The following is a 25624-nucleotide window of genomic DNA, read 5'->3' on the forward strand; positions in this document are numbered from 1 at the left end:
TTATGTATTTATTCATTTGTTTGTTTGTTTGTTTATTTATTTATCTATCTATCTATCTATCTATCTATCTATCTATCTATCTATCTATCTATCTATCTATCTATCTATCAATGAATGATGTGATGTAATGAGAGATATTACAGATATTTAACAAGACAGGAAGTTCAGTAGAAAATATTTATTATACAGCATGATTTGTCCTGGCCAAAAAAGAAAGAAAGAAAAGAAAATCCTCATTTCTAGTTCCTAACATGATATTCTACTGTAATTCTTGTACATGAAACAAATTTTCCCAAACAACTTACACACACACAAAAAAAGACTTAATATTAAAATGAGCAATATTTATTACGTCCATATCAGCTAAAGAATATTTGCATTCTAATAGTAGTGTGTGAAACTACTAAAGGTTAAAATAAGTTGCGAATTTATAATCCTACACGAGAGTCACTTGGAAATAATGCTACGAGTTGACCACTAGAAGCCACTACCCCATAAAGCTTAAAAAGTCAAATATACAGATTATTTGAGAAAAAACAAAAAAATATTCCAGATTCACTGTACATCCCTTTTCACAGAGGGAGCAGATGAGTTAGCTTCTCTAAAACGTAGAAATCTTCACGCATTCTGTTCATATAAACATTAACGGGAAATACAAACACCTTAGCTGTGTGGAGGAAGAAAAAAAACACAATCGATGACTATACAGTATACAAATATTTGAAAAAACGTTTCCCAAGCATGAAATATCTCATGAGACAAAAAGAGAGAGAGAGAGATTTGTGATTTTGTTCCCGTTTTGTAATTACCTTGGCAGTACAGGGGGGAAAAATCATCATTTAGACTAAAATAGTGCTTTAACTACTCGCTTAACAATATAATAAAACCCTTCCCTTGTGTATCTCCCCAAGCAAGTGCTAAAATTACCATTACACTCAGATCGCTGTCAGAAACGAGTACACACACACACACTCGCAGGTTTCACAGGGAAGAGAAAAACTCTCGGTTTACACATCCCACAATAAACGGGTTGTAGATAACCAGATGTTGTGTGTGTGTGTGTGTGTCTGGATCAATCAAGAACATTAAAACAAAGTCTAGATGATGTTCTTGTTCACTACTGTCACTCTCAATCCAAACACTTCAAGCTAATTAGTCTTAGTCTGGATTCTGTGAATGGTTCAAGTGTGATGGTTGTGGTCTTGTGGTCAGCTGTGGTATGTGTGTGTGTGTCACATGACTCTGCTTCCTGGTTGTGTGTTTTGGACTAATTAGTTCCATCAGGGATATGTTTTTATATATGTATAGCATGTAAAAATCATTTACAATGATGTCAGGCTACATAGTCCATAGACCCAAAGTTTGAGTGTCTTCCTTTGTGGTCCATACAAACAGCAGCAGACTGGTATTTAGACTTAATCTTAATCTCCAATGAAAGCAATGTTCGTTTCGGTACGAACAAGCTTGCCGAACGTCAGAACAATAATCCTAGTTGTTTCGACTCGCTGTCTCTTTTTTTCATTCCTGACAGGAATGCCTTGAATGGTAAATAAAAATAAAAATAACAACCATATAAGCAAGCAACTGCTATAATTAAATAAGAAAAAACAAAGTGAAGTGGGAGCCGGCCGTTTCCTGCATCCTGAGCACCTGCTCTCACAGTGTAAAAGAGCTTTGTTTGGGAGCATAGGTCACTTCCTGGGAGGTGTTTGGTTCGTTGTCGAGGGCAGGGGATCCTGGGATTGACCTGCCTGAATGCAGCGAGTCCCTGAACGGTGAGGGCGGAGCGAGGAGAGTGAGCTTGCTTTGAGCTAACTCCTCCTGTCCAGCCCCTTCTTCTTCCTCGTCCTCCTCCTCTTCAGCCTCTTCCTGTACAGTACTGTCGTACAGGAAGCCATGGATAAGTTCAAGAGCCTCCATTTCGGAACCGTCTTCAGACAACATCTCCCCCTGCAGGGGCAGAGGTAGCTGATTGGATAAGGGGTTGTAAGCAGGGCTCAGTCTGTTGCCTAGCATTTCATCGAAAGCCCGAACATTTGAGCTTAGCGTATCCACTTGGCCCCCGTCTAGATGGTCAGAGGCGAGGCCCATCAGGTGAGCAGGTGAGTAGGAGGCTGGCTCCCTTCTATCCGGGGTTGTTCCTTGTACGTTGCAGGGGGATCGGCAGCCTTCGTCGCCCTCCTCGTTGAGGTTGTAGAGAACCTTGGTGTTAGGTTGTGAGCCGTTGTGGTCTGTGTCAAGTCCAGGGTCGTATTCGGGGTGCAGGGGTTGCGAGGCGTTAGTTAGGGGTCGGATGACCGCCGTCTGACTCTGGCCGACTGCTTGCCTCCTCACATGCACAGACAGTCTGTGGAACACACTCGACCCCCTCCCCTGGGGCCGGGCACCTGATTCAGACCATGACACAGACTTTCCATTAGGACTATGAACGAGACAGAGACCCAGCGTTATTCCCACGGGGAATGGGCCAAAAAGCAACAGAGACACACAAAACAACATCATCAGTACATCATCATCACTATCATCATCATCATCATCATCATCATCAGTATCATCAGCATCCTTTCTAAATTCAACCCTAAATACCATCACTACGGGTTAGGATCATTCACTTATTGTTATTTATTGAAACACTGCATTCCAAACAACTGGGTTAAAAACATGCTGGACACTTGGTACGTAATGGATTGTAGGGAGAGCGTCATGAATGTCAGATGGCCGACCGCCTTCCCCTCCCTGCACCGCTCTGTTTGCACTGAACATCGGGCTTTTATGGAATTTCCCTCAGATCCCTGTGGCACAGCGCAAAGCCCTGTCGAGGTTTAGCATTGTGCACACAACAACCTGGAAGTCAGTGGTGTAATCAAGTTAAGCAGAACGGGCGAGGGACAGAGAGAGAGGCCTCAGAGCTGCAAGCTGCACTTCGGGTTAGAGGAAGCAGGCTAGGGACGGAAGGAGCAGAACTCTTAATAACTGGGTTAATTTTCTTCAGTAAAGGAGGGAGAACGTGATGGGGAGGCTGAGAATTGGGTTAATATCAGGGAAGGGTGGGGCGGAGAGAGGGAGGGGGGTTACGTGGTGGGTGGTTTGATGAAAATTAGGTTTCGGAGAAGAGCTCAGGACACACAGAGGACAGCTGATTGGAGCCTGGTGCTAACAGATCTCTACATACATACTCCAGTTTGCGGCAAGGAGAAAAACATGGCATCAGAAAGAAGAAAATATACACATTTGCTACCATGGAACATGTGAAACGGTACTATGAAAGAATTTGTTGTTTACACTGTATTTTAGAAGTTTCTGTATAAAATATAGAAAAACAAGTACTCCCAAGAGAACCACTTGCTTCCTAAAAGATGAAGATACTTAAGTTGTTCTGGTGCAGTACACTGTCAGAACTAATGGTACATCAACCTTTAAATGTTGTGAAACTCATTACCTCGTTAAACGTAAGTCTAAATGGTTGGCACCTTTTCTGACAGTGTATACTGTACAGGTTTGTGACTAATCACAATAAGATGAAAACATTGTATAAAGGAGGCCACTCACTTGGTGTTGCTGCTGTTGGCATTGTTCTTCTTCCTGCGGAACATGTTCAGGAAGCTGTTGCTCTGGCACGCAGCTGCCTTGCCATCTCCCACGTGCATGCGAACCACGTCCGATGTGGTGAAGGCGCTGCGCACATTGCGCTCTGGCTTGGCGATGATGATGTACATCTTGGGTGTAAACATGCAGCCCAGAGCCACTGTGACGCTCAGACTGACTGAGAACGAGGTGGTGATGATCTTGTAATTGGAGCCAAAATAGATGGGTACGAACGCGAGCCAGATGATACACGTGGTGTACATGGTGAAGGCAATGTATTTGGCCTCGTTGAAGTTGGCTGGTACGTTGCGCGTTTTGAAGGCATAGTAGGTGCAGCTCAGGATGAGCAGGCCATTGTAGCCCAATGGAGCGACCACACCCAAGTTACTGGTGTTACAGATGAGGTAGGCTTCCCGTATGCTAGGGTAGCTCTTGATTGGCTCTGGAGGCTCCAGCACGATCAGCACAACCTCCAGTGTGAGCTGTAGGCTGATCAGGATGAAAGCGATCACTACCTGCGCCCAGGCACTCATGAACCTTGGCTTGCGAGTGCAGATCTTCTTTTTACTCCCAGCCAGGATGCGTGCAATGCGGTTCGTCTTGGTGACCAACGCTGAGTAGCACATTGCAGATGAAAGGCCCACTAGGAGGCGCTGTAGGTAGCACGAGATCACTGTAGGGCGTGCGATCAGCGTAAAAGGGCAAATATACCCCAAGAAGATACCCGCCAGGATAATGTAGCACAGCTCACGGCTTGACGACTTGACCACCGGAGTGTCTCTGTACTGAATGAAGACGAAGGTTACGAACAGAGTGACCAGGATGCCCAGGCAGGAGAAGACCACCGCTACGATGGACTCCACGCTGCCCCATTCCAGGTACCTGAGAGGAAGAGGTTGACACCCTGAGAGAAAGAAAAAGATGTGGAGACACAGACAGAGCAAATATGAGAGGAAAGTAAATAAAGAGGGAGAAGATCGTTGAGAATTAAAGGATGATAAATGCAAGCACATGTACGAGATGACACAAGAGAGCTAGCTGATGAGAGATTTATGAGAAGACGTGATTCCTAATTTTGGTTTATGGACAGCCGTACAAATCCCATTGCAGCTTGTTTAGCAGCCATGTGCCCTGTTTTTTAGCCTCTAACAAAAGCTTGGATTTCTTTCTTGAGTTTCTCAGTTTTTCTCTTGCTTTTCTTGGCATATGGCTAGTGGGTATCGATGGAATTGTGAATTCATTGTGGTACACCTCTCTCCAGGTTGCTGCACACAGCTGTCAAAACAATATACAGCATCGAGAAGAAGAGAGAGAGAGAGGAATCGCAGATTGTGAGTCAGGTGGATTGGAAGACAGATAGAGAGAAAGGACAGATGTAGGGATTGATAAGCTCATGATTAAGAAATGGATGGATGGATAAGCTATAAGATTTGTTACCTGCTAGTTCGTTATCAGGCCACCAGCCCAGATCGCAGGCCTTGCAGGTGAACTCGTCTTGCACGTACTCGTTGTCTTTACAGGTAGTGCAGATCCAGCAGCAGCTCACCTCACCTTTCCGGATCACCTATAGCCAGGAATAGGAAATTCCCCACGATTTAATCTTCTCATAATTGAGCGGAAAATCCGACATGAAGTACCAGTTAAATAGATCAAACGAAGAGGTTTGATGATGGGGGTTACAGCTCAAATAATACAGAGCACCTCAGAAAGCAAAGGTTCCCTCCTGTTAGTCTAGAACAGGAATCTGATGCTACACTGAGCACAAGGTTCACCAAAAGTAAGTAAGTGAAGATGAAGGTTTTTCACTTGGTAGAACCTGTGCCCAATGATTCCTGTTCTTGGCCTCAAGGTTCCTGCAATCTGATCTACATGGTTGTAATAACTGAGCTTTGCTAGACACCCTGGACCTCAAGCTGTCAAAGCTTAGATTAGATAACCTCAGATAGAGTAAATACTACAGCTGAACATACATCTAATTGTTCCTACTTTATCACAGCAAAACTGAGTACCTTGATCTGTCCCTTGGAACAAGGCTCGCTGCAGACGGAGCGCACCATCTCGCTTCGGTTGGTCATCAGCTTGTAATCGTCAATGCTCAGCAGTCCTTCATGCCACGATCCCACATTGATGTAGTCATAGCGACCCAGCTCTTCAACATACTGCAAATTCATAATGTCATACCTGGAACAGAAGACAAGAAAGATTCGGCACTCATGCATGTATCTAATATTTAGATTTATTTCTATATTCAAAACCGACAATCTAACACTGGCACCAGTGTGACAGACCCCCAGGACACGTGCTGGACCGTGCAGGCGTCTCCACACATAGCAACACTGATGGTGACAGTGCTCTAACTCCGACCTGTCATCTTTTATCAAGTGTGTGCAGTAACAATGACAGGATTCAACTCATGTAGGATCTGGAGTGGAAACAGCTGGAGCTCTGACCTCAGACAGAAAATCTGTTCCACTCCAAACCTATTAGATCTGGATACACACCTGTGTGTGTGTGTGTGTGTGAGTGTGTGTACAATCCTGCACGAATCAACCATGCCAGACATCAAGTGTAGCTTCTAACGTACCCCTGGTCAGGAAGAAGTCATTTCCTGATTCATTAACACTAAATATTTACCTTCCAGGAGAGTCTCCATTCTCGTCGAAGTACACCTCCTCTCCGGAGACACCGGTGAAAGAGGTTTTGAGAAGGTAGTCTAAGAGTCTGCTGCCATCAATGGGGTCCATAGCCTCGCACAGGCCCTCGTGATCCGGACACAGGTCACGGTGCATATCATGGAGCCCATGTGCCATGGCGTAGATGGCGTTGATCACAAAACCCATCTTACTGTCCTGAACATAGTTGTCCTTCAGGCTCTCATTTCCTGTTGGAGGAGTGGACTTAGTTTTTGTTATGCTGTACTATAAAAAGTCATTTTATTAGTTTAACGCTTGTTAGGAGCAAAAACATTTCCAAATATTATCGCTTTATAAAACAAAAGGCAGCAATTTGACCAGCTTTAGAGCTTTTTCCACCATGAAATAATCACATATCCGGGAGCTTTAGCTGCCTGCAAAAACTTAATAAGAGGAAAGGAAATTGTTCTTAGCCTTACAGTGGAAGGAAATGAATCTTGGAAATGGAGTTATTTGTTTTTTAGAAATGTGCGTGTAATTATACAGTAATTTTCTCACCGGATACCAAAAAAAAAAAACCCAGCACGGATTCCTGACGGACCTCAGAGCCGTTTTATTTCAGGTCAGATGACAGCTTTGATAGGATGAGTGCCTTTAAAATAGGTATTAGCACAATGTGAGATGCGTTCCCTGAATGCTGCGTTTGTTTACATCCTTTACTGAAAGCCACACATGGCTGAACTGTGAAGCCTTCTGTCCTTGAGCTGCTACACACACACACACACACACACACACAAAATCATACAATCACACACATGCAGACTGCCAGCTGTGAGCGCAGCCTCCACACATGCTGTGAGCACTGTGGACATGTTCACACATTTGCACAACACACACACACAGACACACACACATACACACACACTAGGCTTCTCTGGTGCTTTCAGTGTAAGAGTAGAATCTTTTATCAATTTAAAAAGAGCTAAACTGTTCAATCTTTTCAGTTGACTTCAGCTGAATGACGATGTGTTTTAGGGATGAAGACATGCTGCACATCAACACAAAACACAAGTGAAGAGAATAAAAACAATGTTATCTACTGAACTGGATGAAGGCATGTTAATATAATCAGACTACTGAAGTTCCTGCATCTGTACACTTAATAAACTTCACTGCGTTCTCACAAAGTCCACACCTGCAACTGATATTTTTCCCTTCTCTCTTTGTTTATCCGTCTATCCCTCCATCCATCTATTCATCTATCTATCTCTCCATCCATCCATTTATCTATACATCAATTAATAATCTCCATCCAGCCATCCATACATGCTCTTCACCCATCCATCCATCCATCCATGCATCCATCCATGCATCCATCTATCCATCAATTCATACTCTCCATCCCTACTTCCATTCATGCTCTTCATATAGCCATCCATCCATTTATCTATTCATCAATTCATACTCTCCATCCATCCATCCATCCATCTATTAAATTCATACCCTCAATCCAGCCATGCATGCATGCTCTTCACACATTCATCCATCCATTCATCCATCCATGCATCACTCAATTCATACTCTCCATCCATCCATCCATCCATCCATCCATCCATCCATCCATCTATTCATGCTCTCCATCCTTCCATCCATCCATCCATCCATCCATTCATCAATTCATACTCTCCATCCAGCCATGCATACATGTTCTTTACCATCCATCCATCTATCCATCCATCCATCCATCCATCCATCCATTCATCTATGCTCTTCCTTCATATATTCATGCATCCACACATCCATCGCTTCATGTTCTCCATTCATCCATACAACCATTCATCCATTCATGCTCTCTTTCCATTAATCCAATCATCCATCCATACATTAATCTTCTGTAACCATCCACCCATCTATCTATCTATCTATCTATCTATCTATCTATCTATCTATCTATCTATCTATCTATCTATCTATCTATCTATCTATCTATCTATCTATTCATCCATTTGCATTTGTCCTTCTACAGATCTGTACATTGTGGCACTCTGGAGTGTGTTATTATTAAAACCAGTATGTTTTTTGTACCTGTACAGATTTTCTGGTAGTTATGGTTCTCCTGAGGGTGGCCTGGTATGCGGCACTGGAAGCGGTACTGCCAGAACTCGGCGAACCATGGGTTCCTGGTGTTTGTGTCCAGGCGCAGCTTCAGGAAGTATTCATTAAATGACTTCACTTCCTCTGTCTGCAGCTTCATGGTGATACCTCCGTCCGCTTCCTGCTCGTATCCCTCCACCACCTCGTCTCGATCTGCCCATCCGTCACTGACAGAGAGATGAAGACAGGATCTTAGGGGGCTTATAGAGGGCAGCAGAGTTATAGATCAATGGAAAAATATTACATTTTCTCACACAAGTCAAATATACGTAGAAGAAAAGAGAGAACGGCTAGCATGGCAGCTAAAATATTCAACACAGGATCGTTATCACGTCTAAATAAAGAGCTGGTGAAATTTCACAGTAAAGGTTATATTTGTGTTCATAGATAAACATTGATAAGTTTGCAACAATTCAGCTAGTTAGCTACAGTTATCTAACGATTAGATGGTTATGTTAGCTAGTGCACTCTTCCATTCAGGAACGTAGCCTACACTATAATGCCAAATGCCAAACAGAACACCTTTGGGATGATTTAGAGCGGAGACTCTTCTGAGCCAGGCCTCCTCTCCCAACATCAGTGCCTGACCTCACAAATGCACGTATTCTAGAGGAATGGTCAAAAATTCCCATAAACACACTCCTAAACCTTGTGGAAAGCCTTCCCAGAAGAGTTGAAGCTGTTCTAGCTGCAAAGGGCAGGACATCTCCATAATACATTCAAGTGCATGTAAAGGCAAAAATCCTAATACTTTTGGCAACACAGTGTATCTCAACACAAATGCTGGATATTTCACTGTTTTTACAATTCGATTCCGAGACATAATCTGATTATATCTGATGAACAGGATGTGTTTGTTTGGTCTGGTGTTTCATTTGTGGCCTCTCAGTCATCTCAAAGACCTTTCCTTCACTCATCCTCACATCATTCTCCTTTTCTAGCAGCACGTTAGTAGACGTGTGATCCTGTAAGCATGGATGTCTCCGAATGGGACGTACCGCCAAGCTGGAGTGACTCGAGGGCTTTGACCTAAAAACATGTTCTTCTCGTTATTTACGCCAGGATTAAACTGACAGCAGGTCTACTCAGTTCAGAATGGAACAAAAGCTGGAGTACAGAAGGAATAATACACAAAAAGGAGTAGCTCGAATTTCCTGAGCTAAAGATCTCAAACATTCCTGTTTCTGATTCTTAGTAGTTTATTCAACATCTAGCTAGAATAGGATCATTGCTAGCGTCCATGTTTACGACACAACACACTAAGCCAGAAATAAAAACAATTTAGTTTGTCATGTTACAAAGAAACTGTAACGACTCTGGCTCGTGTTAACTGACAGTGGAGACTCCTTCCAAAAATGTGAAATAATTAAACATCACCATAACAACAAGTAGGCGATTTTAAAAACCTGCTACGTGACGTGTCTGCCATTTCTATAGCTGTTACTATGGAAACAATAGTGTATAGAAAGTGTGTATGGATATAATTGCAAAATCCAATCCATGAAGAAAAAAAAAAAAAAAACGTTTCTTTTCACTGAGTTAAATATCATTGTAATATTTATAGTTTGTGTAGTTGTTTCACCTTATCTTAATTGCAGAACAATCTGTTCTGACCAATACGTGATAAATTCCCCGCAACAGGCTCCTAACTGATCTTTTCGTAATGTTGCGTGTAAATGTTTACATAATCCAAACCAAAAAAAATGCTAAAATGTTCCACTGGGATTAGAAAAGTTTCAGAAACTCTGATCAGGTATCTGAAACTTTGATCACTTATGCCTCATTTGCATGTGGCCATGCCCACAAATCTCCATAAAAGGTTGTGTGCACAGACAGCTGCGGGAATGAAATGAACAATCAGGGTAAAGTCTGAAAGACAGAAGTGGAAGTTACTTCTGTGCTGATAAAAATATTTAATATCATTTTAATAATAATAAATAATAATAATAATAATAATAATAATAAAGAAGAAGAGAGCTTTAAATCCTGCATCAGCTGAAGTTTTTTACAACTAGTTTTATTTATTGAGTATGTTCCTTTCTTTTAATTAATCACACTGTTTTTGCTCCCTTTTTTTATTCTTTAATATTCTTTAACTGATGCCTGTAAAATAAATCAACTGTTATTAAATGTTCTGGACGATGCTCTCAATCCCTGATCTAGTGAACTAGCATGAGGATGTGTTCTCTGATAGCTGAGTGTCTGCAATAACAATATCAATGTACATTATAGTCCACTATACGCTCCAGATCTAAAAGCACACAAGTCGATCAAGTCAAGGTTTAGATTTAATTCGTCGTCACACTCAGGAGCACGAGAAGGTTACGAATGTTTTTTGTTTTTTTTTGTTCATATAAATGATTAATACACAAATACTTGTGTATCCTGCTAGATACATGAGGCGTGTTATATTAAAGGTAGTTTAGTTTTTGAGCATTACATTAGAAAGGGTTGGTACTGAGGTGGGAAATGAGTTGCAGGTTCGATCCGGAGCTGTGTGTCTGTGTGAATTTTACTTGATCTCTCTGTGTGGGTTTCCTCATGGTTCTCCAGTTTCCTTTAACCTGGCGCTTGGTGGAATGATGATGAGCGTGTTGTGAATGCGTTATTGCTGTGTGATAAACTGCCGTCTGACTCTGATGCCGAGGACCTGGTGTTCTCCTGACCTGCATTTACTAAAGCAAAGTCATGAGCGATTAGAGAAAGCGCTTGCTTTTATCTCCTAATGTAATATTCTTCTCTTATCTTTCCCTCATTTTCATTTCCTTTCACGTCTCTTTCCCATCTCCTGACCTCGTCATTCCCTGCTTCTTTACGATCTAGAGCATCGTGGCTGTGAATACGCTGAATACGCTCGGACACAGAGCGCTTTCTCTGGATTAGGCTGACGGCCATTAAAGCTTATCCACAGGCCTTTACTAATTCATGGCGCTCCAGTTCAGAGCAGCTTGGCACTGCTTTCTCTCTCTCTCTCTCTCTCTCTCTCTCTCTCTCTTGCTTACAGTGTTCCAGCTTTCATCTGTCTGTGAGACCTTCCATCACTTGCGTTCATCGGTGTTTAACCATTTAGCAGGAATTTATTCCATCCATCCACCCGCCGAACTCCAGAAACATTTCCAGCTGTTAAGGAAGGAACGAGTTTACTGCACTGTAATATTGTTGTTCTGTAGTTAAATAAAACCCTGGGGACTTTTTTTCCTGCTACCCGAACTGTTAGTGTTGCTAATCGCACCAGCAAACTGGCAACTGACAGCTCTAAAACACACACACACACACACACACACACACACATGGCTTCATAGCTCTGCAAGTCTGCTAGCGAATTAAGCCATTATGATTAAAATACATAAAGCATTACAGCTTCAGAGTTACACATCAGAATCTCAGCCGAGAAAGAAAAGACCATTACAGCAATAAAGTTCTCACGTCTGGGGTCAGAAACCTTCCACCCACACATTTACATCATCCCCCCCCCATTGTCTCTCTCTTTCTCTCTATCTCTCTCTCTTTTTTTCTCTTTCTCTCTAGTCGTTGCTCTCCCCCTCTATCTCGCTGCCCTTGTGAATAACTTATCCTCTAATGTATTAAAAATGGAGAGCTAATGAAAGAAAGATGTTCTGGAAAGTGAGCTCAGCCTCCCTAGAGCCTTGTAAAACCTTTTAAAACACGCTAACACACGATAACGACTCGTGATAACTCGTCCGAAAACAAACAAAAAAACATAAGAGGACTACCAGATTAGATCAGGACAGACCACACAGCTTGAAAAGAAAAGAACAAAAGAAAAGAAAGTTGTGATTTAGTTGATGGAAAGACATGGTCATCATCATCATCATCATCATCATCATCATCTGTGCTGCCTGAAGTTACCATACGCTGTGCCAGGATCAAATTAATAAGATTAGGCAAACTGGCAGAAACACAGCAGTAAGCAGAGATTTGAGATCTGTAAGGAAGCCAGTGGATCTAATCTACAATCTCTGATCTAGTCTAGGAGTCAGACTCGCAAGGCATTTCAAGCAGGGTTTGATCTCATATCTCATAGTGAATACTGACATAATGATTGGAAAGAAAAGACAGGCAGAAAAGACAGAAAATGCTGTACAAAGCAAAGGCAATTACGTCATACGATAGGTAGCAACCTGTGCAACATGCTAACATCTGATTCTGTGAGACTCAGAGATGAGCGTTATCTGCCCTCTGCCACATCCACAAGGATACAGAAGCCTGTGATTGGCTAGTGTCGCTCTGATTGACAGGGTAGACTGGGTATGCCCCTCCCACTCACAGAGCACGGCCATTACTAGTGTCTCTGGTTAATGTAGATCATTAATGTGACGCTTCACATTAAACCGAGTAACCAAAAGGAAATCTTTTTTGTACATAAAAACCAAATGTTTTTCATTTAAATAAAATTTAAATTCATGTAAATAAATAAAAACAATAAAGTAATAAATTGAAACAAAAGGAAAGTTTTTTGTAAATAAATAATTAAAAACTAAACAAAAGCAATTTTTGTATTTTTTGTGAATACACACAATAAATAATAAAATGAAACAAAAGTTTTTATTTTTTGTAAATTATTTAAATAATTAATTAAAAAATAAAATGAAACAAAAGTTTTTATTTTTTGTAAATTATTTAAATAACTAATTAAAAAATAAAATGAAACAAAAGGTTTTCATTTTTGTAAATAAAATAAATAATAAAATGAAACAAAAAAGTTTTCCATTTTTTGTCAATAAATAATAAAATGCAACAAAAGTACATTTTTTGTAAATAAATTAAAATAAATAAATGAATGAGACAAAATGATTTTTTCTTCACATATTTTCTGAATAATAATATGGGCCTAAATAATAAAATGAAAAAAAAAAAAAAGAAATTCCCACCAGGTCAGAATCAGGAGTCCCTTCTAAGATGTAAAAACATGTCCACACACACACACACACACACACACACTTGAGACAGCATTAAGTGATATCTTTTTAGGTCTGTGTATTATATATTTTTCATTAAAAAAGTGTTTTACTCCAGCCGTAATCCTGCGATGCAATTAAAGACGAGGATCTTTTTAATGGCCTCCTTCCATTTTGTCTCTGAAAGGTGAAACTGCTGTGCTGAGGAGCAGCAGTGAGTGGATTGCTCTCACATTGCAATATCCAGCCATCCGAAATGAGTCAGACGGCGCTATTACGCCCGTGCTGCTAATTACACACGGAAGCTCTTGCAGCTATCTTTCATTTTTAATGGGAAAAGTTGTGTAATATAATAGAAACTGGTGGCCAGGATGAGCGGGGTAGATTTTTCATCATCCGTGCAAAAGAAATGATGGAAACATACCGCAGGAGGAGGATGAAAAAGATGCCGTGTGAAAACACTTAGAGCAAAGGCAGGAATTCTGATGTTTTTCCATATTTATGATTTTCTTTTCTATTTTTGCCAGTCTTTGTTCATTATCTTCATTTCATAAAGGTTTGGTGTCCAGGAGCATCACCTCAACACGACAAAAGTCTCTAGAGACAAACAGACACAGCGAGGCAGAGGGACACTCAGAAAAGACTTGTTTTAGATTTAATATTTATATTTAAGCACTAAAATTAAGAATAGGAAAAACAACAATACGAAATTTGTTTCATGTTTCTTTGACTTAAAGATATTAAAGAAGCTAAAGTAAGCGCTCTCTGCCCTCTTCCTCATACATGAGCTCACAGACGCCTGTGATTGGCTAGTTTTGTTGTGATTGACAGGTGGGAAAGCCCCACCCACCTGTACTGTTTTTTGCTCCCTTAGAGCATATTATTAGGTTTTATGTAAAAAATAAATAAATTACATAAAATGTAGATACCATGAAGAAAGAAAGAGAGAGAGAGAGAGAGAGAGAGAGAGGAAGAGAGAGAGAATAATTTCTGTCTAAACTGGTGTTTCAGTAACCGCATCACATCTTATTCATTAGTGCGGAGACATGCCACTGCTGGCACCCGGCATTTTTAATCTTAACTGGTTTCCCTGGTAACTTCCCTGGTGTGTGTGTGTGTGTGTGTGTGTTTATCTTTGGTGCCAATATTTATCTAAGCTTCCCAATTCCTCCTAAGAAACTTGATCTTGTGTTTGATAGAAACAAGAGATTTTTGGACAACATGCAGGAGAGAAGCAAATACATTTCAGTCGGGTTTGAAGCTTGTGTCCGGGTCTATAGAAGTAAACAATATATGAATAAACAGTATGTAAATAAACAGTATATAAATAAACAGTATGTAAAAAAATAGTATGTAAATAAATAATAAACACTGCAGTGTTTAAAGCTGTTCCTCTGTTACACTTTTGAAATCTTGCCTAAAAACACATAATTACAAATTTGCATGCTGTCCATCCATCCATTCATCAACCCACCAATCCATCCATCTCTCAAACCATTCATCTATCCATCCATCCATCCATCCATCAATCCACCCATCAGACTATTTATGAATCCACCTACCCATCTATCCATCCATGCATCTATCCATCCACCCATCCATCCATCCATTCATCAATCCATATATTCTCTCCACCCATCCATCCATCCATCCTTCCGTTCATCAATCCACCCATTCATCCATTCAACCATACACCCATCTGTCCGTTCATCAATCCATCCATCCATCCATCCATTCATTCATTCATTCATTCATTCATTCATCTATCCATCAATCCATCAATCCATCCACCCACCCATCCATCCATCCATCCATCCATCCATCTAGCCATCCATTCATCAATCCACCCATCCATCCATTTATCTCTCAATTTATACTATCCACCCATCCATCCATCCATCCATCCATTTTACCAATCCATCCATCCGTCCACTCATCCATTCATCCACTCATCCAGTCATCAATCCACCAATTCATCCATCTATCCATCCCTCCATTTATGCTCTCCACACATACATCCATTAATCTATTAATTGATCCACCAATTCATCCACCTATCTGTGCATGCTCTTCATCTATGCATGCACATCAGTATATCCTTCCTACCAACCATCCATTTACCCATGCCCTCTATCCATCAATTCATCCATCTATCCATTCATCCACACATGCATGCTCTCCATTGATCTATCCATCCATACATCCATCAATCTCTACATGCATGCTTGCCACAAATCCATTCCTCCCTCCATCCATGTTTCTTTCTGACCTCATGTACAGCTCTTGGGTGAACTAGTTGTGTTTAAATGCGCTTCATAAATAAACGACTTTCTGTTCAATTCTCAATCAGCTAGTAAACTGAAGTGTTTTCTTAGCTTCAGATCAACACTATTTACTACTGGCTCTCGTTCCTTTCAGCTGTCAGACCAGGTCAGAATTAAACTGAAGCCAGAAAGGATTTTTCATCCTGAACAAATCAACAAATCTGTATTTCATCTAAACAAAAATGAAACACTGAAATACTGAACTGGCAAAAATAATCAAATCACAGCTGGTGTCTTTCAATCTGGATTTAAAACCAATAAATAACCAGAAAATATTTTTTTAATGGACTATAGATCTTTTGATGCCCAAAAACTCCACATCATCCATGTCAGCGATTCCTGGTACCTCATACACTCTGATATGTAGATTACTTCACTGTCGGACTAATGAGCTGATAAAAAATCACGTCTTTCTATAGAAGTTTTACCTTTTTTACATTCCTGTATCTGTGATCATCAATAAATAAATAAATAAATAAATAAATGGAAAATAATTGAATGCTCTCTGTGTTTGAATTCATTTTCCCCCAAATGCTAAATTTCACTACACTAATATCGGAAATTCTTTCATCTGGTCTATAATCTGTGTTTTTGTGGTTCAGGATTTAGTGATTTTCTGCAGTTTAAAGATATTTATGCAAAATCAATCATACTCTGTGATATTCTGAGGAGATTTTTTTTCAAATTTTAGGCAGATTTGACCACCTGCCTAAAATTTGTGTTGGTCCCCCTTTTGCTGCCAAAACAGCCCTGACCCGTTGAGGCATGGACTCCACTAGATCCCTGAAGGTGTGCTGTGGTATCTGGCACCAAGATGTTAGCAGCAGATCCTTTAAGTCCTGTAAGTTGGCCTCCATGAGCCCCACTTCGCAACTTACAGGACTTAAATGATACTTTTGATAGATACTGACCACTGCAGACCAGGAACACCCCACAAGAGCTGCAGTTTTGAAGATGCTCTGATCCAGTGGTCTAGCCATCACAATATGACCCTTGTCAAACTCGCTCAAATCCTTATGCTTGTCCATTTTTCCTGCTTCTAACACATCAACTTTGAGGATAAAATGTTCACTTGTTGTCTAATATATCCCACCCACTAACAGGTGCCATGATGAGGAGATCATCAGTGTTATTCACTTCACCTCTCACTGCTCACAATGTTATGGCTGATCGGTGTGTGAGATGTGTCTCACTGGTCAGACTGGTAGTTATGGAAGTGATTATATAAAGTTAGTTTGAAAGGTTCCTTACCTCCCGATGAGCAGGAATTCTCCGGAAACTCCCCGTCGTTTCATGGCCATCAGAAGGCCACGTACCGTCATGCCCTCGCAGAAACAGACGACCACGCGGGCTTTAGGTAGACGCTCACGCAGCTTCCTCAGGAGCCGATCGAAGTGCTTCTCTCCTGCGTTGCTGTAGATCTTATCAGAGTGAGCGATACACAGACCTTCTTCTGCTGCCAGCTCCTTAAATGCCTCCATGCCACTTTCACCGTAGTTGCCTGAGTTGAGAGTCGAGACACAAAGAAGTCGACAGATCAGAAAGAGAAGGTTTCAGTTCATAATTTTAGTTATGGATGAATCTAAACACAGATTTTTCTGAGGCTGGGTTACCTCCAGTTGACTCAACCGAGTCAGAGCTGCCAGAAGCCGGGATTAGAAATGGACGACAATGGAAGACACATAATGGAAACTGAAAGAGACACGAAATGGAGAGATGGTCACGAGTGTTCGGGAGACAGATGACAAATTCTACAGTGAGATGGTCGACAAACAAAACCAGACATGAATAATCACTGAGGAATCAATCCAACATGTCATCATTAAGGCAAAAAAAAGAGAGAAAGATACGCTTCTTTAATAAAGAAAGTAATGTTTGGTATTGGTTTGTAAAAAAAAAATTAAAAAAAATCAACCATTCAGTCTTCATGCATAATTCTGAGCAACACACCTGATGGAGCAACAACAGGAGGTCATGATGTTGCCCTCTGGACAGCTATTTTAATCACAGAGAGCTATTTTAATTCACGCGGTCTCGGTTCTGACTGCCGATCCCTGCACCGAAGGTTCAGCTGAAGTTTTGTTTGCATTCCGAGTGCCATTCAGTGTAGATCCCAGGAATACCGTGAGCAAGACGAGAGAATTCATTCTAGGTAGGACGTTCAGGCTTTAAAGGGAATTTAGCTTAGCCAGTCTATCTTCTAGAGAGGAAGGACTCCTGGAGAACATGATAGAATGATAAGTGGAGGTCCATATCTTTGAGTGAGATTTGTGGCTTTTTTTTATATATAAAACTCATTTCAGTTGATCTGAAATGAAATTTGAGAAGAAAACTCATCTTTCAGATCAACATCTTGGAATGGAAAACATGCTACCATGCCAACAGACTTTCACTGAAAGTTTCTATTTATTTATTTATTTGACTTCATCCCTTCTAGATTAAACCGATTAGTTAATGACATGAACTTAAGAATTAAGGAAAGAGTGGAGTTGTTTTAGAGGATGCTACACACAGACATCACACACATGTTTCTTCAGTGAAGAAATCTGGATTTTTATAAATCAGACATCAAACACACAAGAAGAAATCGAGATTCTGGTTGTTTAAACACCAAACAAACAGAGACAGGTATAAGGCACAACTTTTCAACCATTTCTCTCTCTTCCTTGTCCCCCCCCCATTTTCTCCAATTCCACCTCCCTAGAGAAGCAAGCACTAAACCCATTATTTACTCATAAATAATTCCATTACATTTTCTATTACATTTCTTTGACCATGTATCAGACCGCGAGGTTCCGTTTATACGCCAAGTGTGTGTACAATCAGGCCAGTTTTATTTGGTCCGATTGCCAATTAGGGTGTCAGTGAAGTCGTGAGGGTTGAGAAGCAGCCTCAGTGTGGCGGACAGATCCGAATCTGACCAGGTAATTAATGCAATCAGGAACATCCGCTGTTGCCAAGGGCAACAGGCAGCATTGAAGGTGGCAGAAGAGGAGTTCAGTGGATGGTGTTGTGCCTGTGGCCTTGAGTCAGTGCATGTGTCTACAGTACAGTGTTTGTGCAAACATCTTAGCAACTGTTTTGTTGAGTGTGTGTGTGTGTTCATTTGTGTGTGACAGCACCAAACACTGATCTGACAGCCCAAATATGAGAGTTCGACATAAACTGGAGCATGAGTGTTACAGCTCCCAGGCTGCTCACCTCCAGAGGGGCAGAAGAAGAGGAAGGAACCCATTCGTTTCACTCATTAAACACGGAGGAGCTGATTGATTAATTAAGGCATGCTTAGATATGCAAATAATTAGAAATTGAGAGACCACTTGTACTCGTCTAATGGAACAGAATTAGCATTTCATTATACAGCAGGATGCTGATTATTCGGAAAATCTGCATATCAGAAAGGTTCATGTCAGACAACTAGACAGACAGAGATAGATAGATAGATAGATAGATAGATAGATAGATAGATAGATAGATAGATAGATAGATAGATAGATAGATAGATAGACAGGCAGACAGACAGACAGACAGACAGACAGACAGACAGATAGATAGATAGATAGATAGATAGATAGATAGATAGATAGATAGATAGATAGATAGATAGATAGACTTGCCTTCTGTGTGGACTGCAGAAACATAAGTCCAGTTGTAGTGCTTAACGATATCGAGCATAGCGCGCGCCTGCAGCGTGTCGGATGGCACGACCCGCAGGAAGTACTTAAAGAGAGTCTTGTCGCTCAGGTCTATGCTCGTGGCGGAGTAGGCGATCTGCGGGATGTTAAAGAGCTGCAGCAGGTTCTGCACCTGGATGGCCACAGAGCTGGACCCGGGCCCGATGACACCCGCGATGGGCTTCTTGGAGGGCGGCGGGTGGCTCGAGGGCGTGCCGTCCATGCACCACTTCGAGCCTTCTTTGGAGTCGTCGCGGATCGATATGAGGGAGTCGCGGATGAACTCGATGCTCTGCTCGAGCGCGACAGACGAGTGCCAGCACGAGTCGCGGATCTCGCAGCCGAGGGTGACGTTGGGCAGCAGGTGCGGGTCGGAGTTGATGCGGTCCAGCGTGTGGAAGGTGGCCTCCACGCGTTGGATGCCGTACTGTTCGCGCACGTCGCCGCACTTCCGCTCGGCCACGCGCTCCGCCGACGGCTGGTGGTGCACAGAGAAGAGCGCACCGAGGATCACGTCGCCGTCCATGCGGGCCACGGAACGGGCCGCGGCGCGCGACACCGCCGAGCGCTCGCGGCTGCTGGCCAGCGCCCGCGGCGCGAGCGTCGGCAGGAGCAGCAGGGTGACAAAGAGCGGCGGGTTTCCGCGCATCTTCAAGCGTGCCGCGTGAGAGAGAGGAGCAGCCGCGCGCGCATTGCCGCTAGACTACGGGGGTACGGTGGTGGTGGTGGTGTCGCTCCGGATGCAACCTTAGCGATGCGGGCATGACGATGACGTGCAAGGTCCAAAGATACGCGTGTGTCCACGAACCACGAACACCTGTCCAGAGAGAAACGGAAGTGTTTAGAGAAAAAATAAAAAAAAAACAAAAATAGTGTAGAAAAAACCGTGCGTAATCCTCAATTAAACAATAACATGCAAAGTTTTTATATTGTTTTTAGAGGATAATAGACTACGCCTGGAACATTTACACACCTTGCATAATTGAATTTTTAATTGAAATTTAAGCACTCCACTCAAACATCACTTTGATCTAATAACCACATGGCATGCACGCGCATTTATTATTACATTTTTTTAATATTTACATTCAGAAATAAATAAATGAACCGGTCCGAATTAGTGATTAGAGATCCTCATCTGCTCTGAAAACCTGTCTTCAGCACCGCCGACTAAAAACCATCTGAGGAATCTGATCCGGTCTTTGAAGGTGAAAGCATAACTAGTGCGTACCACACACACACACACACACACACACACACAACGGATGGCTTGGCAGAATAGTTCTATATTGCATCGCCATGCAATCCTAAATGCAGTCCTTGTGTGCATCACGAGCGCGCGCTTTCTCGCTGAAACACACCAGCATGTCATCGACGCATCTCGAGTCTCCACAGGCTATAGCAATAACAATGAGCCATGGAAAAAGACAAAGGCGGTTGGAGAATGATGCATGGCTGCAAACACACACGCTTCTGATCGCTATATGATGGTGTGTATAGATGTGTCTAGATGTGATGTATAATCTATAAGATACAACATATAGAGGAAGAAGAAATACGTTGCCTTTTCTGCATCTGCTTCACATCTGTCCAGAAAGAGATTGAAGCGCCGGGGAGGATCGCGATCTCTCTCTCTCTCTCTGTGTGTGTGTGTGTGTGTGTGTGCGTGCAGGAATCCGCGAGCCATACGCACCTGAGTGTCTGATGCATCGGTTTGCTGTCTTGTGAAGCAGAGCTGTGATGCTCGAGTTTGCACTACTTAACCAATGTGTGAGTCTCTCTCTCTCTCTCTCTCTCTCTCTCTCTCTCTGTGTGTGTGTGTGTGTGTCTGCCTCTCCCTCCTCCTGGTGGCTCGACAGTTTTACCCCATTTGGCACAATATGGAGAATCAGCCTGAGAAAGAAGAGATAGAAGAAAGAAAGAAAAGAAAACGAAGAAAGAAAGAAAACGAAAAGAAAGATTTAGCTAATTTATTATTTAGCTACAAAAAAAATCAATGCAGGGTGTTTATTTCAACCCTGTTAGAAAATCCACTCCAAATGCTCTGATTAGCTTCATCTAAAAAATTTTTATTGTATGTCATTCTAATAATTTATTATTGAGAGTGTATAGAGAGCAGTGAGGGAGATATACTCTACACGATAGGGCCAAAAGTTTGTGGACACCTGATCTGATGCCCTCTCGTACTGACCATCTTGTTCCAGATTTGCTCTTATAATAACTTCTTCTGAGAAGGCTTTTCACAAGGATTTGTGGGGATTCATTCAGCAGGAAGAGCATTAATGATATCAGACTCTGATGTTGAGGAGCATTAGTGAGATCAGAATCTGATATTAAGGAGCATTAGTGAGATCAGTCTCTGATGATGAGGAGCATTAGTGAGATCAGTCTCTGATGATGAGGAGCATTAGTGAGATCAGACTCTGATGTTGAGGAGCATTAGTGAGATCAGACTCTGATGTTGAGGAGCATTAGTGAGATCAGACTCTGATGTTGAGGAGCATTACTGAGATCAGCCTCTGATGTTGAGGAGCATTATTGAGATCAGACTCTGATGTTGAGGAGCATTAGTGCGATCAGCCTCTGATGTTGAGGAGCATTATTGAGATCCGACTCTGATGTTGAGGAGCATTAGTGCGATCAGACTCTGATGTTGAGGAGCATTATTGAGATCAGACTCTGATGTTGAGGAGCATTAGTGAGATCAGACTCTGATGTTGAGTAGCATTAGTGAGATCAGACTCTGATGTTGAGGAGCATTAGTGAGATCAGACTCTGATGTTGAGTAGCATTAGTGAGATCAGACTCTGATGTTGAGTAGCATTAGTGAGATCAGACTCTGATGTTGAGTAGCATTAGTGAGATCAGACTCTGATGTTGAGTAGCATTAGTGAGATCAGACTCTGATGTTGAGGAGCATTAGTGAGATCAGACTCTGATGTTGAGGAGCATTGAGGAGTCTGAGTTAGGGCTCTGTGCAGGACACTCTTCCACTTTCTTCAACATTCATGTCTTCACAGGGCTGCTTTGTGCACAGGGGCATCGTCATATGCGTACAAAGATGAAGGGTGTGATGGAAGGTGTCCACATACTTTTGGCCATTGCTTAAAAGTTAAGTCTTCCTGTCATATTTAAATTACTATGTTATTTTATTCGAAATTAAATAAAGCAAAATAATTCTTTCAGACCAAGAGTTGTTGTTGTTGTTTTTTTACAGTTGTTACAGGAAGTCACAACTCAGCATTAGATTTATTATTGCATCTTATATCATTATATTATATATTATTTTATCTCAATAGCTTATAAGCAAGTCTCTAAATAATATCCGCTTGGACGTTATAACCTGTTCTGTTAGTGTTACATTCTGAATTCAGTAGCACTCCAATAAATATCTATATTATTATTATTATTATTATTATTATTATTATTATTATTACAGATATTTGGGTTCATTTCATAAAATAAATATACAAAAAAATCATGTTTGACAAAAATCTAATTTAGCCAAAGCCACTTTCAGTGCTCTCACGTAGTGTCTATTCATGTAGTGTTGCCAGATTGGCTGGTTTCCTGCATATTTGGAATAATTCAATCATATCAGGTAGTTATCACTTTTGGTGGTTTTCAGATATAATTATGATTTAGATTACAGGGAATTATTGAGGAGAGATTGGACTGAAAATGTTCTGTGTAATTCGCCAACCGTGTCCTTAGCTTGGCTAAACCCACTCACGTTCACAATCACTCGCTGATCCTACAGTCCAGCATTAATTGCTCCTTATCCAGAATGTCTTTTCATTTTTTCTGTGTCTTCATCCCAAGACATTTTGGACAATTTCATGCTCTTTGTGGGAACAGTTTGGGGATGACCCCTTCCTGTTCCAACATGACTGCACACCAGTGCACAAAGCAAGGTCCATAAAGACATGGATGAGTGAGTTTGGTGTGGAGGAACTTGACAGTCCTGACCTCAACCCCATAGAACACCTTTGGGATGAATTAGAGCGGAGACTTCTCGTCCAACATCAGTGCCTATTCAGAGAACATTAAGGTAAACCTTCACCCTAGTCTGAGGTCATGTGGACTCTGGAGCAGGTTTTTTTAAGGACCTCTATGTCCCTGCCACTGTGTAACACACCCAGAAATATCTGTGTGGTCCAGTGGGTATCATTGCTGCCTCACAGCTCCAGGATTCAATCCTGAGCTCAAGCTGTCTTTGATGTGTTTCTCTGCAGGTTCTTCTGGGTTTCTTCTGGATTCTTTGGTTTCCTTCCACTTACCAAAATAGCACTAGAGGGTGGATTTGCTAGGAGATACTGTCCCAAGGTGTGAATGAGGGTATAAATGTGTGTGTGTGTGTGTGTGTGTGTGTGTGTGTTTCCACCTCACACACAGTTTATACTTAAAGAGCAAGTGGCTACTTCAGCAACAAAACCACTGTGAAATGTTCATACACAAAATTCACAGATCAAAGACTTCTGTTTCTAAGGTGTAAAGGGGAAATTACGACTTCAACATAACATCATTCAACATAAACAGTATTTTATATTTTCACTTTAATTACATTATATCAGAGGTCAGTTAAGGTGTTGAGGTCATATCCTAATAATCAATCATTCACAAAGCTTCTAATAAATTCATTTTATTTAAGAATAAGAAGTACTTGAATTTAATTCTAATAGAGCGCCATCTGGTGGTTATGTGCCGCTATTTTCCAACAGGTAAGAGGGCTGTGAGTACATTCTTCATCATGTAGATGCGCTATATTGCCAAAAGTTTTGGGACACCCCTCCACATCATTGAATATAACTGTTGTGTAAAATGTCTCTGTTCTCTGGATCACAGAGCAGCTCCACATGAAGACATGAAGGTTGGAAGATCTGGAGTGTCCTGCACAGAGCCCTGACTCTGACTCAACCCCACTGGGATAAACTGGGACTGGAGTCTCCTCAACATCCCAACATTAGAGTCTGGTCTCACTAATGCTCTTTTAGCTGAATGAATCTCCATAAGCTACAATCCCTCATCTAGTGGAGAACCTTTGCAGCAGATTGGAGGTTGTTCTAACAGCAGAGAGAGAGAAGGGAATAAATCTGAATTGAGGTGTTCAACATGGACATATAAGGTGTGATGGGGTGCACATACTTTTGGCAGTATAGCGTATAAATATGTACATATGTTTAAGGAATGAAGTGCAATGAATGCAGAAAAGGATGTTGGGCCTTTTTTAAAACTATTTAACTGAAATAGACTTGACTCTTTTGTTAGGAATGACCTTATTATATTTATATCTTATATGCACACTGTAAGTTATTTTTTACTCTGAGTTCGGGACACTCAAGTTCTTCCACTTCAACCGTAACCTCCACACCTTGTTTAGATCCTTCAAACGTATTGGAACACCTTCAGGATTAGTAAATACACTATATTGCCAAACGTTTTGGGATGTCTGCCTTTACATGCACATGAATGTAATATGGAGTTGTCCCACCCTTTTCAGCTATAATAGTTAGTTTCAACTCTCCTGGGAAGGCTTTCCACAAGGTTTAGGAGTGTGTTTATAGGAATTTTTGACCATTCCTCTAGAAGCACATTTGTGAGGTCAGGCACTGATGTTGGATGAGAAGGTCTGGCTCACAGTCTCCGCTCTAATTCATCCCAAAGGTGTTCTATGGGGTTTAGGTAAGGACTCTGTGCAGGTCAGTCAAGTTCCTCAACACCAATCTCACTCATCCATGTGTTTATGGACCTTGCTTTGTGTACTGGTGTGCAGTCAGGTTGGAACAGGAAGGGGTCATCCCCAAACTGTTCCCACAAAGAGCATGGAATTGTCCAAAATGTCTTGGTATGAAGCTGAGTTAGGAGTTCCTTTCACTGGAACTAAGAGGCCGAGTCCAACCCCTGAAAAACAACACCTGAGTTCAATGGTATGGAGGAGTGTCCCAAATTTTTTGGCAATATAGTGTATGTCAGTGTTTTCATTTCTGAGAAGCAGCTCAGGACAACAATCACGACGACGGCAGAGAGACCGAGCCAGTCGGTGTGTTAAATGTTGCTGATGCTGAGCATGAAAACATTTTCTTGTTGAAGAGAAATATGAACTTGTGCTTAAAAATCACACAAAATCATTTATATGACAATCAGGACTTTATATATATTTGTGATATTAGGATTTATATGCTAATTCCTCTCCACATATTTCTGATCTGTCCTTCTCCTTTGTACTTTATTTATTCATTACTTATTTCTTTTTTTTGGTTATAAAACCAATAAAAGATACCACACAAATCACCCGAGTGTGTGGAAAACACAGAGCTAACACATAATAATTATTA

At 41.4% G+C, this 25624-nt stretch overlaps 1 protein-coding gene across 5 annotated transcripts; it reads right to left on the reverse strand.

Annotated features, from left to right (window-relative positions):
- Positions 1 to 192: 192 nt before the first annotated feature.
- grm1a (glutamate receptor, metabotropic 1a) lies at positions 193 to 21095 on the reverse strand. 5 transcript variants are annotated; one of them, XM_058391167.1, is made up of 9 exons: positions 20983 to 21095; positions 19233 to 20106; positions 16867 to 17116; positions 8304 to 8539; positions 6220 to 6466; positions 5595 to 5766; positions 5023 to 5149; positions 3550 to 4489; positions 193 to 2422 (listed from the first exon to the last, which is right to left on the reverse strand). In XM_058391167.1, the coding sequence occupies exons 2-9, from the start codon at positions 19936 to 19938 to the stop codon at positions 1657 to 1659; spliced, it is 3444 nt and encodes a 1147-aa protein (XP_058247150.1). In that variant the 5' UTR covers positions 19939 to 20106; positions 20983 to 21095; the 3' UTR covers positions 193 to 1656. The 5 variants fall into 5 exon arrangements, with proteins under 5 accessions (XP_058247150.1, XP_058247153.1, XP_058247152.1 ...); XM_058391170.1 differs by lacking the exon at positions 20983 to 21095 and adding an exon at positions 20651 to 20750; XM_058391169.1 differs by lacking the exon at positions 20983 to 21095 and adding an exon at positions 20376 to 20538.
- Between the last annotated feature and the right edge of the window lie 4529 nt (positions 21096 to 25624).

The sequence above is a fragment of the Hemibagrus wyckioides genome, linkage group LG06 (genome assembly GCF_019097595.1).
Source record: "Hemibagrus wyckioides isolate EC202008001 linkage group LG06, SWU_Hwy_1.0, whole genome shotgun sequence".
Lineage (NCBI taxonomy): Eukaryota > Metazoa > Chordata > Actinopteri > Siluriformes > Bagridae > Hemibagrus > Hemibagrus wyckioides.